The 14,731-nt window shown below is 46.3% G+C and overlaps 7 protein-coding genes across 7 annotated transcripts; 3 read left to right on the top strand and 4 right to left on the bottom strand.

Moving 5' to 3' along the window:
- Positions 1-308: 308 nt before the first annotated feature.
- Positions 309-644, top strand: TM35_000651220 (uncharacterized protein; the record flags this gene model as incomplete). The annotated part of the gene is made up of 1 exon (XM_029031095.1): positions 309-644. The coding sequence occupies one exon, from the start codon at positions 309-311 to the stop codon at positions 642-644; it is 336 nt and encodes a 111-aa protein (XP_028877626.1).
- A 3,906-nt stretch (positions 645-4,550) lies between these two features.
- On the bottom strand, positions 4,551-4,922 carry TM35_000651210 (uncharacterized protein; the record flags this gene model as incomplete). Its single annotated transcript, XM_029031094.1, has 1 exon — positions 4,551-4,922. One exon carries the CDS (start codon positions 4,920-4,922, stop codon positions 4,551-4,553), a length of 372 nt encoding a protein of 123 aa, XP_028877625.1.
- A 928-nt stretch (positions 4,923-5,850) lies between these two features.
- On the bottom strand, positions 5,851-6,645 carry TM35_000651200 (Tbingi protein; the record flags this gene model as incomplete). Its single annotated transcript, XM_029031093.1, has 1 exon — positions 5,851-6,645. One exon carries the CDS (start codon positions 6,643-6,645, stop codon positions 5,851-5,853), a length of 795 nt encoding a protein of 264 aa, XP_028877624.1.
- Positions 6,646-7,367: 722 nt separating this feature from the next.
- On the bottom strand, positions 7,368-7,760 carry TM35_000651190 (uncharacterized protein; the record flags this gene model as incomplete). Its single annotated transcript, XM_029031092.1, has 1 exon — positions 7,368-7,760. The coding sequence occupies one exon, from the start codon at positions 7,758-7,760 to the stop codon at positions 7,368-7,370; it is 393 nt and encodes a 130-aa protein (XP_028877623.1).
- Positions 7,761-7,812: 52 nt separating this feature from the next.
- TM35_000651180 (uncharacterized protein) lies at positions 7,813-8,187 on the bottom strand (the record flags this gene model as incomplete). The annotated part of the gene is made up of 1 exon (XM_029031091.1): positions 7,813-8,187. One exon carries the CDS (start codon positions 8,185-8,187, stop codon positions 7,813-7,815), a length of 375 nt encoding a protein of 124 aa, XP_028877622.1.
- A 3,503-nt stretch (positions 8,188-11,690) lies between these two features.
- TM35_000651170 (uncharacterized protein) lies at positions 11,691-12,083 on the top strand (the record flags this gene model as incomplete). Its single annotated transcript, XM_029031090.1, has 1 exon — positions 11,691-12,083. One exon carries the CDS (start codon positions 11,691-11,693, stop codon positions 12,081-12,083), a length of 393 nt encoding a protein of 130 aa, XP_028877621.1.
- Positions 12,084-13,574: 1,491 nt separating this feature from the next.
- Positions 13,575-14,111, top strand: TM35_000651160 (uncharacterized protein; the record flags this gene model as incomplete). Its single annotated transcript, XM_029031089.1, has 1 exon — positions 13,575-14,111. One exon carries the CDS (start codon positions 13,575-13,577, stop codon positions 14,109-14,111), a length of 537 nt encoding a protein of 178 aa, XP_028877620.1.
- Positions 14,112-14,731: the final 620 nt, after the last annotated feature.

Here is a 14,731-nt window from a genome sequence, read left to right as displayed (position 1 = left end):
CACGCGCCACCTCCCGTGGAGACGGGGTTGCCGCCATAAAATCCCAAACCTAGACGGTGCATAGCCCACAGACTACGCGAAACCCATTGGTCTCTTCATTCGATAAGTGAAGCAACGTTCCGAGTGGTGGTATTTCATTTGTGCTTGCGCTTCCACCTATACTACACCTCAGATGCCGCCGCACAGAGCCAGACCGGAGTCAAATTCAACAGGGTCTTCTTTCCCCGCTTAGCCCTTCAAGTCCGTTCCCTTGACTGTCGTTTCGCTAGATAGTAACTCGGGACAGAGGGAATCTTAATGTTCCATTCATGTGTGAACCCAATCGCACCGCAGTGCAATGGGCCAGCGCGAGGGGAACCACACCTCCACTCCAGTCGCTCACACACATGTCGATGGATACCACCACGCCGCCATTCAGTGCACCCCACAGAGGTCACAGTGAAGTGGTCCAGCAACACAACGGTGTCCTTCCCACTCACATTGCACACACAATGACAGTCTCACATGCTCATATCAGAGAGGCACTGCAGCATTCCCTAAAATGTACACCAAGCCACACACCTACAGAGAGGAAAAGAAAATCACAAGAAAAGAACAACAACAACAAGATACCAACAGCACACAAAGCACTCACAATACAATAATCACAGCTGCCACTCCCATCAGAGAAAAACATTCACCCACACCAGCACATCAACACACCCAGAAAAGAACAACAGAAAAAAACAGACCCATCACGTGAAGCCGAAGAGGAACAGTCTCAGTCCACCTCCCCGCAGGCTGCAGTCACTCAAGCCACACAACACACACCACAAGGGCAGAAATATGTTCGTGGTAATACCGTGAGCGACACCACCGAGAGAGAAGGTGAGAACAAAGAAGTGTGTTTTCATTACGTGGGTGGTGTGAGTAGCAACCCAAACACACAAAGGAACACACAACAGAGGGGCACACTCAAAAACACCTACAACCCATCGATCTTTATACCAAAATAAAAAATGCAAAAAAGAGTGACTGCGTGAGGCAGACACAATAATAGAGCAAAGATGCAAAAGAAAAGAAAAGAAATTCATTACTTACTGTGGCTGCGATGCCTGGACACAGTCCAATTCACCCCAAGGTTAATAACGGAAAATCATTGTGTACTGAACGTGCCGTGCCCATATCTTTATTCCTGATGTCCCTGCAACAGTTTGTTTACAATGAAAAAAAAAGAAATCATTCCATAAAAATGAACACACAAGATACACACAAGGTGTATTGGAAACGCAAAAGAGAAACACACAACTGCACATAATGTGCAATGAAATTATAATGAAACACACACACACAAGGGAAAAAACAAAATTATAAAAACAAAACAAAAAGAAAAGAAAGCCGTGATCACCAAGTGAATATCTTCAGGAGGCAACCAACACAATTCCCAGCAGTAGGTGTGTGTGTCTTTCGTATGGGGCGAGCAGTGGGAATGATGCACACATGATGACAGTCCATACACACACAAAGAGAAGGAGGGTTGGTAGTGTGCGTGTTTGTGTGTCTTGGACATCCTGCCATTCTTCACATTTCAGTCACAGCAATTAAAACACCATCGGGATTGTATCCCATTCCCATGGGTAAAAACAATAGTTATTAATATCACGGAACACACACACATCACCAGGAGGGCACAGTAAATGGTGACAAAACAGAGCCCAGATAATAATGCGAACAAACAAAGAGGACACTCCACTCACAAAATGATGGTTTGTCATGTGATGAGTGCCATAGGGAGTCCAATAGATTTGTTCAGTAAAAAATGCAAGCAAGAGATTTATCGAACCGAAAAAAAAATCGAACAATCAACCAAAAACACAGTGCCCTTACAATGCATCCATGTTCACTCAAAAAAAGATTAACTGTGCACCTGTGTTACGGGAACACCGATCAGCAAACGAGAGTGCACCCCAACACACAGAAGAGAATCAACAACAAGGGACTCTGCACCAATGCAGGACTGCTCCTGCCGTCACTCTCTTTTAGTACTTTCATCGCCTGCTCCGCTTCTATTTTGGCCTTTTCCTCCATTTTTTCTTCCCGTTCCCGTCCGTTCTTTTCCCCCACTTTCTCTTCCTGACTTTGTGTGGCCCCTTCATCCTTTGTGTTATTTCTTCTCTCTACCTCTTCTTCTTTTTCGTTTTGATCCTTCTCCCCTCCTTCTTCTCTCTCCACCCTTGTGGTATTTTCATCCCGCGCCTTTTCTTCTCCCTCCACTTCCTTTTTCCCATCTTCTTCTTTGGTACTTTTCTCTTCTTCGTCCTCTTTTTGTTCTTTTTCTTCGGATGGCCTCTGCGCCTCACCTCCTCCCTCTTTTGCATCTGAGGGCTGCTTTTCGGCCTCACTCCTCTTTTCTTCAACCGGCCCCTCCTGTACCAGAGGCGGATATTCTTTTTTTGCTTTTGCTTTTTCCTCCTCCACTTTTTTAGCGAAGTCGTCCAATATCGTACCCACCGTTTTTATAAGTTCATCTCTTTCGGGTTCTTTTGTATTCATTACTCGCGTCGCGTCATCTCCCAAAGACTGCTTGAGGGCATCCATTTTTTTTTTCATGGATTCGACGAACGTCCATTGTTTTTCGAGTTCTTTCTGCGCGGTTGTGCATCTCTCACTGAGGTCACTTAACGCCTGCTTTGCTTTATCGGCTTTTTCCACGAGGTTCTTTCCTTCCGGCGTTTGGTCATTTAGTTTCAAAAAACGCTCATGAACCTTATCGTATTTCTCCTTACCTTTAACCAAGTAACCCAAATCCCCTGAACAATTTTTTTGCATTTGAAATACGTGATTGATCGAAAATGACACGTCGTCATAATTCTTTTTGTCTAACTGCATTCTTTCCTTATTTTTCTTTATCCAATCCGTTTTCACTTCTCCCCTATCTGCTAATCCCTCGATCTCTTCAACAAGACCCGTGAGATCTTTCAGAATAGCTTCGGCACGCTCAGTATTTTCCTTGCGCAATTCCATCTCCTGCCCTATCACAGTCAAACAACCAGTCATATTCACAATGTGCTCATACGCCTCGGTTACCGTCTTTTTAAACGACTCCTTATCCACCACTCCCTCTTCAATTAATTTGACGTCTGAAGAATCCTGCCCATCACCACCCGAACTCGCCGCACTTGCCACACACACACAATGCAGAAGCACCAACAGGTACACCACGCGGCGCAGTTGGATGAACATCGTTGTCATGATTATCACTGTGGATTGCTCGGTTCTGTGGTAACAAGGAAAAAGAGAAAGAAGAAAAAGAAGGAAAAAAGAGACGCACGTTTAACATATTGACAAACAACAGCAACGCAGAGGGAAAAACAAAGAGAGTACACAAAACGACGTCAATCAAACCACTCACACAAAACAGGCAATCAATCTTACCAATTGACAAAAAAAACAAATACACCCCGGGTTCCTTCCGGATGTCAAAACAACACCCCCAATCACGAATACAAAAAAAACCACAATAAAAAAAGAAACAACACCATGGGAATTTACCTACAGATCCCAGTTATCCCACTCGGCAATAATATACAATGTGCCTGACTATCTTTCACCGATAGCGTAACCTCATTGCTCGAATGGTCGCGGCATCCCCCAAAAAACTGGTATAAGACCACTGAGGAGATACCAGCAAACACAGGACACCATCTCACGAAACAGTACTCAAGGATCTCCCCCATATGAACGTTAAATGTAACACTGCAACCCATCAACCATCACAACATCCACACGTCAAATTCCCTGTAGTTTCAACACGGGCGCACTCAACATCGGCACCCCTTACTGCAAAGAACCGCACGGACGGTTTTCACCATCCCCCATGAGCTCATGAACACATCACAATGATGAGTGTCTACTGTGCGCACACGTTCATTACACACGCCCGTCTCCCGCTCCTCTTTGTGTGTATTGGATCCGTGGCGCATATCAAAAATACACGAGTGACCCAGTCGGAAATAGAACCTCCAAACACCACGAGATCACAGGAACCATTAGGTGAACAACCGCAGGTCAAATTCGTACGACACCACACGAAATCGCACATCACTTTCATAATCCCGAAAACCGTGGACAACCACCATTGCATGGGATGTGAAAACACAGTTGCGGGAGAAAAAAAAAAGATGTACATCATCAACAATATTCGGAATGAACACACGACCCCGGGGCACAAGGCCCGGTGAAAAGTTCACCTGCACGCCATAAAAGCCAACAAATAAGTGAAGTAAACGTGCCAAAACAAATCACCCACACCCAAAACAAAAATCCCTGAGAACCAAAGGGACGGAAACACACACCAAACACAGATGTCCCCCGCCCCAAGGAAACACCATATCTCCGACCACACACCTGGCCGCAAAGGAATTCTTTGGTGACTGAACTCGCGCAATTCCCACATTAAACCACGACAGAAATAAAACACCAAACACCGACAGAGATGACGAACCCCCGCCACGAGGGCAATCCAGGGGCAAACGACTGCGAGACCCCACAAAGTTCGACCAGAGAAACATTTACAGACGCCGATAACGAGTAACACCTCCTCCCCCACTTTTCAAACAAAGTACTTGAAGAAACACCACCCTCTCCAAATACGCGGTTAATCCACGAACACGACACCGACGAAGAAACCAAACACCACCTCCAAAGACGGTCCAAGTAACACCACACATAAGAGAGCAATAAATACGCAAAAAGAGAGGCCTACAAGACGTCCACCAGCTATTTTGGCGCACACACAAATGAGGGCACTCCATAAACAACAACACACGTATCAGAACCCACACAACCAAGAACTGTGGTATTGTTTGTTTGTAGTTCGTTTGCATTAGCACTGCTCGCAATACAATGTTGTTCGCATCTCCAACGCCACAAACAACGTTCATGAAAATAAACTCCTTGGACGAGCACGAAAACGACGGGACACATTCCCGCTACCGCTGCAGCGATTACGGACACAGATCATATCCCCAACTCCAAATGTCCTCCCACTCTCTTTCCTCCATAATTTTATTTAGGAGGGTAATATCAAACATATCCCCTTTCCACCCCTCCACCCATGGGACCCCGTATCATCATGGATTTGTTTTTTATTTTTGTTCTTCACGTCTTGACGGATATTACTCCAATGGTACGGCTATCAACCGTACACCGTAGAGCACCTTAATTACCGACTTAGGAGTGGCTCCGAAGAAGAAGATCCCTTCATTTTATAGGATCCTCAAGCCCTTGTAATATGATTTTTGGTTGTAGCCCGTTCCCAAACGAAAGAACCAGTCTACGAGAAATCTGATCGAGTAAACCCCACCAGATCTCTCTACTCTCACTTTTCTTACCCAGATCCCGTCCTCAAGTCTCCTTTTGTTATTATTTTATTTTGTTATTTTTGGGGTTTTTATAATAGATTACCCTCAATGAACTCCTATTTATTTTGTTGTTTGTTTTGGTCAGTGACAGACGTCTTGAGCTTACTCTTCTATCAGGGTTTCCATATTCAAGCTCGTCGCTGATTATAGAGAGGTGGGGAGGCCTTACAGAGGGGGAAGGGTAGGCTGCGTAGGGTTTATTGGTTGTGAAAACTCTGGCATAGTGTCGTTCCGCTCCACCGCAATAAGGAACTGTGCTAACCGCTTAGAAAAACATAGTTTCATCAGGGGTACGTCATCAACTATCGCAAATTGATCTCGCAGTGGCTGAATAGCGGGGCAACTCAAGAGGTGCAGAGCTGTTTCTTCGCATTCGTCGCGTTGACTGGTGTGCGCGCGAATAGGTTGATACCCGTGACGTGACATTCGGTGTAGAGTTAGGCCTGATTTACTCATACATTGGTGACCACACGTGGGACAGACTAATGCCGGAAGGTCTCTCGTTTTTGTTGTTTTGTATTTTGCATTGGTGGAATTCGATTTTTTGTGGCATACCTTGTCCTTCACGGAATTTTCTGCAGTGTATTACGAGGGAGGCTAGGTGGGCGTAGAACTTCTGGCATGCTCCGCATTGGACTTTTTCTCTGTCCTCACGCTCCGGTGTCGACGAATTTCGCTGGCGTTTCTTATTTCGTGGAAACGTTACTTGTATTGTTGCTTGCAGGATTGGAGTTCCAGGTGGATGTTTAAACTTTTTGTGGCATGCGAGACCACTAATGTTGCCAAAGTCGCGGAGACAAAATTCGCATCGTAGTGAAGCAGGCTGTGGGATGAGCTGAGGGCGAGGTGCGTCCTTCGTGGGGTTCTCAGGATGTTTTGCTCTAATATGGGATTTAAGGTCTGTTTTAGGGCGCGCTATCATATCACATTTGTCACAGGGAAATGCTGATTCCTCTGATGGTATTGATTCGTTGGCTCGCGGCTGTTTTCTCTCTGGGACAGGGCATGTGACGTTGTGCATGTATCTAAGGTGGCGTGTTAATCCGTTTTGAAGCGGAAATGTTCGTTTACACATATTGCAGGCAAACGGATGAGGTTTTGCTTTAGGGCGAAGTGGGACGGGGTAACGTTGTGTCCGGAGGTGGGGGTTGTGAAGGTGGCGGGGGTTCTGGCGGGATGTCCGGCGGAGGTGGCTCATGTGGGAATTTGATCTTCCAGAGCGCATTGGTTCTCTTGAACCCATGTGTTTGTTGACCATATGTACTACTGCGGTGTTCCTGCATGAGTATTGTGCCCCGCATTCAGTGCAGGTGGCAGGTTCCGTTGCTTTGTTTAGTGCATAGTGCGGTCGTTTTTGGCCAGTTGGAATAACGGGTGTCGGCGTATTGACTTGTTTTAGGTCCTATAAAATAAAGGGATCTTCTTCATCGGAGCCACTCCTAAGCCAGTAACCAGGTGCTCCACGGCGTAAGGCTGATAGCCGTACCATTGGAGTAATATCCATAAAGACACGAAGAACAAAAAACAATAAAAAGAACGCAAGTATTAAAAAGAAAAATAAAAAGAATTTGGTTTTTAAGGAGACCACCCACTTCAAACATTTAGTTGGTGAGTTTGGTTTCCTTGTATAAATTCATCTGCTTAACCTTGGTACCATATGAAGGCCGCCCTCATTGCTAAGGCCATATTGGTTTAAAACCCCGCCCACGGCGGCCACCCCAACCCAACCCATGGGAGGCAGAGGCCCACAGCCAGAGCGCAACGCGCGGTGTCGCAAACAAAAGCGCAACCACCACCAGCACATGTAGAAAACACAAATCACAACGGCAAGAACCAGATGGCGCGCCTGGCACCCCCCACAAAAAATACAGGGGTGGGGGTCCAACCCCGCCACACGGACAAGTCCGAGACGGCCCTGGACACCGCCTAACTCCACCAAGGCGGAGCAGCACTACGACACAGAGGCTACGAACGACCAAAAGAAGAATAAAACCCAATAGAACGCCAAAATAGCAGAGGCGCAACTATTGTAGAGGCCGCCTGCTTCGGCCAGAAAACCGCCACCCCACCCCGGCACCACCAGCTGGCCAAAGTTGTGACAGAAGGCGGCGGCGACCCACCAGGCCGGCACAACCCAAAACCTACAAGGGTTAGCTTGTGTGCGAAAAATGTGCCCCAATACCACCGTAACGAGGCCCAGTAGAGCACGGAGGCTGGAAACGCACGGCACTCGCAAAACTGAAAATTCACCCCTGGAGGTGGGGCTGGGAAGGGCACCCCGGAGACCACCCCCACGGGAGCATAATATGTTCTTTTGCGGGTATTTCGGGTACGACCATACTCGGCCGAATGCACCATATCCCGTCCGATTTGTGAAGTTAAGCGGCCACAGGCCTCGTCAGTACGGCGATCAGTGATGGTACTGGAACCCGGGGTGCCGTACCCTCCTCAATTTTTTTTTTTGCCACCATCTTGGGGTAGGTGCCGTGGACCTCTGATGCCAACCACGGCTCGCCTTTGGCAATGAGGGCTTGTCTAATCTTGGCGTCCAGCTTACGCACTTCCATCCCTCCAGGGAAACCAAACATACTTCACCCATTGTTGCGGTGGGGTGCCAACAAACCAAAATACCTATGAGGCGAAATGTTCCTATTGTACTTATTTTTCTTTTTCTGCATTTCCCATGGATTTCCTTTTCACACCACACATGGCAGTAGCGGAACGCCTTATCATCACCATAGCGGAATTTGCCTTTATCATAGGGAAGGGCCCACCACACCCTCATGTTCTTTGTTCATGGTGTGGCCATCCAACAGCACCTTTTATTCGGTGGGACGCGGCACCATGATGTCACGAGGGGAACGGGGAAGGGTCATCTTTGCGGAATACCTTTCAAACCCATCTTACCCAGCGTTGAAGTAGGGAAAGCAAGAGTTTTCCACTATGCCCAACCCCACTCATTTCATAAGTGAAAAACCCCAAGGAGCCACACCCCTCTTCTTCTTGTTGCGCACAAGACGCTGACAAGCTGGCCGCCCGCCCTGGGTTTTGTAGGTGTTGTGTGTTCTCTCCTCTCCCTTCTTGGGGTGAGGGATAAAAAAAAAAGAAAAGGGCAAACCCGACAACGAGCCTCGAGCATTGCGCACGTAGACTGGTTGCCGGGTTTCATCCCTTTTTTTCCTCATCCTCACTCTTCTTCTTTTTCTCTCAAGTTCAAAGTCCCCGAGGATGATATTTCAGGCCTCAAGGTTCAGCGCCTCGGGACGTAAAGTGCCCCTCGAGCCCCGCCGAAGCGAAGCATGCCGCACACACACACCCCACAGACGCCGCAATGGAGTGGTCCAGCAACACAACGGTGTCCTTCCCACTCACAATGACAGTCTCACATGCTCATGTCAGAGAGACTCTACGGCATTCACTAAAATGTACACCAAGTCACACACCTACAGAGAGGAAAAGAAAATCACAAGAAAAGAACAACAACAACAACAGGATACCAACAGCACACAAAGCACTCACAATACAATAATCACAGCTGTCACTCTCATCAGAGAAAAACATTCACCCACACCAGCACATCAACTCAACCCCAAAAATAAAAAAAAAAAACAGACCCATTACGTGAAGCCGAAGCGGAACGGTCTCAGTCCATCTCCCCGCAGGCTGCAGTCACTCAAGCAAGCCACACAACAAACAACACACACCACAAGGGCAGAAGTATGTTCCTGACAATACCGTGTGAGTGACAACACCGAGAGAGAAGGTGAGAACAAAGAAATGTGTTCTTATTACGTGGGCGGTGTGAGTGGCAACCCAAACACACAAAGGAACACACAACAGATGGACACACTCAAACACCTACAACCCACCAATCTTTATACCAAAATAAAAATGCAGAAAAAAAGAGTGACTGCGTGAGGCAGACACAATAATAGAGCAAAGATGTAAAAGAAAAAAAAAAGAAATTCATTACTTAATGTGGCTGCGATGCCTGGACACAGTCCAATTCACCCCAAGGTTAATAACGGAAAATCATTGTGTACTGAACGTGCCGTGCCCATATCTTTATTCTTGATGTCCCTGCAGCAGTTTGTATATAATGAAAAAAAAAATCATCCCATAAAAATGAACACACAAGATACACAAGGTGTATAGGAAACGCAAAAGAGAAACACACAGATGCTCATAACGTGCAATGAAATTATAATGGAAAACACACACAAGGGAAAAACAATATAATGAAAACAAAACAAATAAAAACACCCTTACAATGCATCCATATCCACTCAAACAAGGGTTAACTGTGCAACTGTGTCATGGGAACACCGATCAACACACGAGAGTGCAGCCCAACACAGAGAGCACAAGAAGAATCAAGGAACTGTGCACCAATGAAGGACTGCTGCTGCTGTCAGCACCTTGCATTGCCTTTATTTCTTGCACCACATCTATTTGGGGCTTCTTTGAATCTTCATCATTTGACTCACCCCTGACATTTTCTTCATTACTTTGTTTGTCCTCTTCCTTTCCTGGATTTTTCACCTCCGCCTTTTCCTCTTCACCCATTCTCTTTTTCTCATCCTCTATGTTATTTTCCTTCTCCGCCCTTTCCTCCTGAGTCTCTTTCTTTTTCTCTTCTTCCTTTATGGCATCTTTCCCATCCGCCGGTCCTTTCTCCGTCTCCTCCTTCCTTTCCTCCTGTTCCTTTTCTTCTGTCTCTTGCGCCTCCTTTTGAACCCTTTCTTTCTCTTCTGGTTTCGTTGGCACTTTCTCTCCAACCCTTCTCTCTTTTTCTCCTTCACCTAGCACCTCCTGTACCTCAGGCGGCAATGCTTTTCTTGCTTTTGCCTTTTCTTCGTTCAGCTCCCTAGTAACGTCACCACTTCTCTCCTCACCTCTTTTGATTAGTTCATCCTGATTCATGCTTTTTGGATCAATTACGGGATCCGTGATATTTCCCAAATGCCCCTTGAGGGCTTCCACTGCTTCTTCCGCGACACCCAAGAATTCCGCCATCTTATCATACGGTGCGTGTTTATCACGCGCAGCTTCGATTTTTTTGTCGAGGTTGGTCAAAGCCTGCAGTACCTCATTGCTGCTCTCGTTAAGCACTTTTATTTCCGGCTTTTCGAGCGGTTTGTCCCGATGTGCTTCCAAAAAACGCTTTTGAGCCTGAACGAGTTTCTCCTTTACATTCCCGTCCACAGGCCTCTCCCTACACAACCTTCTCAACACTTCTACGTCTGTGGTTGAAAATGTTACTACATCAAATTCTTTTGTGTATTCTTCTATCTTCTGCCTTTTTTCCTTTATCCACACATCTGGCTTCCAATTTTTTTCATCTTTTGCTTTCTCGATCTCTTTAACAAGAGCCCCGAGATTCCCTGCAACAGCCTCAGCACGCCCGATATTTTCCTTGCATGATTCCATTTTTATTTCTAACGCAGACGAACAACCAGTCATATTCACAACGTACTCATACGCCTCTGTTATCGTCCTCCTCAACTCCTGATCAACCTCTACTACTCCAGCTGTATCAAAGGTTGAGGAACCCTCTTCACCACCACCTTCATTCGCCGCACATGCCACACACACACAACACTGCAAAAATACCAATAGGTACACCACACGGCGCAGTTGGATGAACATCGTTGTCATGATTGTCACCGTGAGTTGCTTGGATCTATGGTGACAAGAAAAAAAAGAAGAAAAAAAGGGAGAAAAGAGACGCACATTTAACACAATGAGAAACAACAGCAAAGTAGAGGGAAATATAAAGAGAGTACACAAAACAACGTCAATCAAACCACTCACACAAAACAGGCAATCAATCTTACCAATTGACAAAAAAAACAAATACACCCCGGGTTCCTTCCGGATGTCAAAACAACACCCCCAATTACGAATACAAAAAAAACCACAATAAAAAAAGAAACAACACCATGGGAATTTACCTACAGATCCCAGTTATCCCACTCGGCAATAATATACAATGTGCCTGACTATCTTTCACCGATAGCGTAACCTCATTGCTCGAATGGTCGCGGCATCCCCCAAAAAACTGGTATAAGACCACTGAGGAGATACCAGCAAACACAGGACACCATCTCACGAAACAGTACTCAAGGATCTCCCCCATATGAACGTTAAATGTAACACTGCAACCCATCAACCATCACAACATCCACACGTCAAATTCCCTGTGGTTTCAACATGGGCGCACGCAACATCGGCACCCCTTACTGCAAAGAACTGCACGGACGGTTGTCACCACCCCCCCATTAGCTCATGAACACAACACAAGAATGTGTGTCTACTGTGCGCACACATTCATTACACACGCCCGTCTCCCGCTCCTCTTTGTGTGTATTGGATCCGTGGCGTATATCAAAAAATACACGAGTGACCCAGTCGGAAATAGAACCTCCAAACACCACGAGATCACAGACACCATTAGGTGAGCAACCTCAGACTAAATTCGTGCGGCACCACCTGAAACCGCACATCACCTTGACAATACCGAAACCCGTGGACAATCACTATTGCATGGGATGTGAAAACACACTTGCGAGAGGAAAAGAAAGATGTACATCATCAATAGTATTCGGAATGAACACGCGACCCCTGGGGCACAAAACCCGGCGAAAAGTTCACCTGGACGCCGTAAAAGCCAACAAATAAGTGAAGTAAACGCGCCAAAACAAATCACCCACACCCCTTCACCAAAATCCCTGAGAACCAGGGGGACGGAAACACACACCAAACACAGATATCCTCCTCCCCAAGGAAACACCATATCTCCGACCACACACCTGGTCGCAAAAGAATTCTCTGGTGACTGAACTCGCTCAACTCCCACATTAAACCACGACAGAAATAAAACACCAAACACCGACAGAGATGACGAACCCCCACCACGAGGGCAATCCAGGGGCAAACGACTGCGAAACCCCACAAAGTTCGACTAGAAACATTTACAGACGCCGATAACGAGTAACACCTCTTCCCCACTTTTCAAACAAAGTACTTGAAGAAACACCACCCTCTCCAAATACGCGGTTGATCCACGAACACGACACCGACGAAGACACCTAACACCACCTCCAAACAGGGTCCAACAAATACCATACATAAGAGAATAATAAATACGCAAAAAGAGAGACCTACGAGACGTCCACCAGCTATTTTGGCACACACACACACACACACAAATGAGCGCACTCCATAAACAACAACACACGTATCAGAACCTACACAATCAAGAACTGTGGCATTGTTTGTTTGTAGTTCGTTTGCATTAGCACTGCTCGCAATTCAATGTTGTTCCCACCTCCAACGTCACAAACAACGTTCATGAAAATACACCCCTTGCACGAGCACGAAAACGACGGGACATTCCCGCTACCGCTACAGCGAATACGGAGACAGATCATCCCCAACTCTAAATGTCCTCCCACTCTCTTTCCTCCATAATTCTATTTAGGAGGGTAATATCCAACATATCCCCTTCCATCCCCCCACACACCACACCACGTTTTTCTTTCTGTTCTTCGTGTCTTAATGGATATTACTCCAATGGTACGGCTGATAGCCGTACACCGTAGGGCATCTTAATTGCCGACTTAGGAGTGGCTCTGAAGAGGAAGATCTCTTCATTTTATAGGATCCTCAAGCTCTTGTAATATGATTTTTGGTTGTAGCCCGTTACCAAACGAGAGAACCAGTCTACGAGAAATCTGATCGAGTAAACTCCACCAGATCTCTCTACTCTCACTTTTCTTACCCAGAACCCGTCCTCAAGTCTCCTTTTGTTATTTTGGGTTTTTTTTTTTTTTTTTNAAACGGGGACACATGCCCTTGCGAACACGCGCCACCTCCCGTGGAGACGGGGTTGCCGCCATAAAATCCCAAACCTAGACGGTGCATAGCCCACAGACTACGCGAAACCCATTCTTCTCTTCATTCGATAAGTGAAGCAACGTTCCGAGTGGTGGTATTTCATTTGTGCTCGCGCTTCCACCTATACTACACCTCAGATGTCGCCGCACAGAGCCAGACTGGAGTCAAACTCAACAGGGTCTTCTTTCCCCGCTTAGCCCTTCAAGTCCGCTCCCTTGACTGTCGTTTCGCTAGATAGTAACTCGGGACAGAGGGAATCTCATTAATCCATTCATGTGCGTGGACCAGCGTAAAGGTGCCACACCTCCACTCCAGTCGCTCACACACATGTCGGTGGATATCGCCACGCCGTCATTCAGTGCACCCCACAGTCGCCGCAGTGGAGCGGTCCAGCAACACAAAGTGTCCTTCCCACTCACAGTGCACACACACACAATGACAGTCTCACATTCTCATATCAGAGAGGCACTGCGGCAATTCACTAAAATGTACACGGAGTCACACACCTACAGAGAGGAAGAGAAAAACACAAGAGCAGCAGAGGAGAAAGAACAACAACAACAGGATACCAAAAGCACACAAAGCACTCACAATACAATAATCACAGGTGTCACTCCCATCAGAGAAAAACATTCACCCACACCAGCACATCAACTCAACCCCAATACAAAAAGAAAAAAAAAACAGACCCATTACGTGAAGCCGAAGCGGAACAGTTTCACTCCACCTCCCCGCAGGCTGCAGTCACTCAAGCAAGCCACACAACAAACAACACAAGGGCACAAATATCTCCGTGGCAATGCCGCGTGAGTGACACCACCGAGAGAAAAGGTGAGAACAAAGAAATGTATTTTCATTACGTGGGCGGTGTGGAGTGGCAACCCAAACACACAAAGGAACACACAACAGAAAAAGACTCAAACACCTACAACCCATCGATCTTTATACCAAAATAAAAATGTAGTGAAGAAAGAGTGACTGCGTGAGGCAGACACAATAATAGAGCAAAGATGTAAAAGCAAAAGAAATCCATTACTTACTGTGGCTGCCATGCCTGGACACAGTCCAATCCACTCCAGGGTGAACAACGGCAAAACAATTGTGTACCGGGACGTGCCGTGCTCATATCTTTATTTTTGATGTCCGTGCAGCAGTTTGTATACAATGAAATACAAGATTAATTCCATAAAAATGAACACACAAGACACACAAGGTGTATTGGAAACGCAAAAGAAAAACACACAGCTGCACATAATGTGCAATGAAATTATAATGAAACACACACACAGAAGGGAAAAACAGTAAAATGAAAACAAAACAAAAAGAAAGCCGTGATCACCATGTGAATATCTTCAGGAGGCAATAACACAATTCCCAACAGTAGGTGTGTGTGTCTTTCGTACAGGGCGAGGAGTGGGAATGATGCACAC

This window comes from Trypanosoma theileri (genome assembly GCF_002087225.1).
Source record: "Trypanosoma theileri isolate Edinburgh chromosome Unknown TM35_Tth_65_V1, whole genome shotgun sequence".
NCBI lineage: Eukaryota > Euglenozoa > Kinetoplastea > Trypanosomatida > Trypanosomatidae > Trypanosoma > Trypanosoma theileri.
This window is presented reverse-complemented; position numbering and strand designations above follow the sequence as displayed.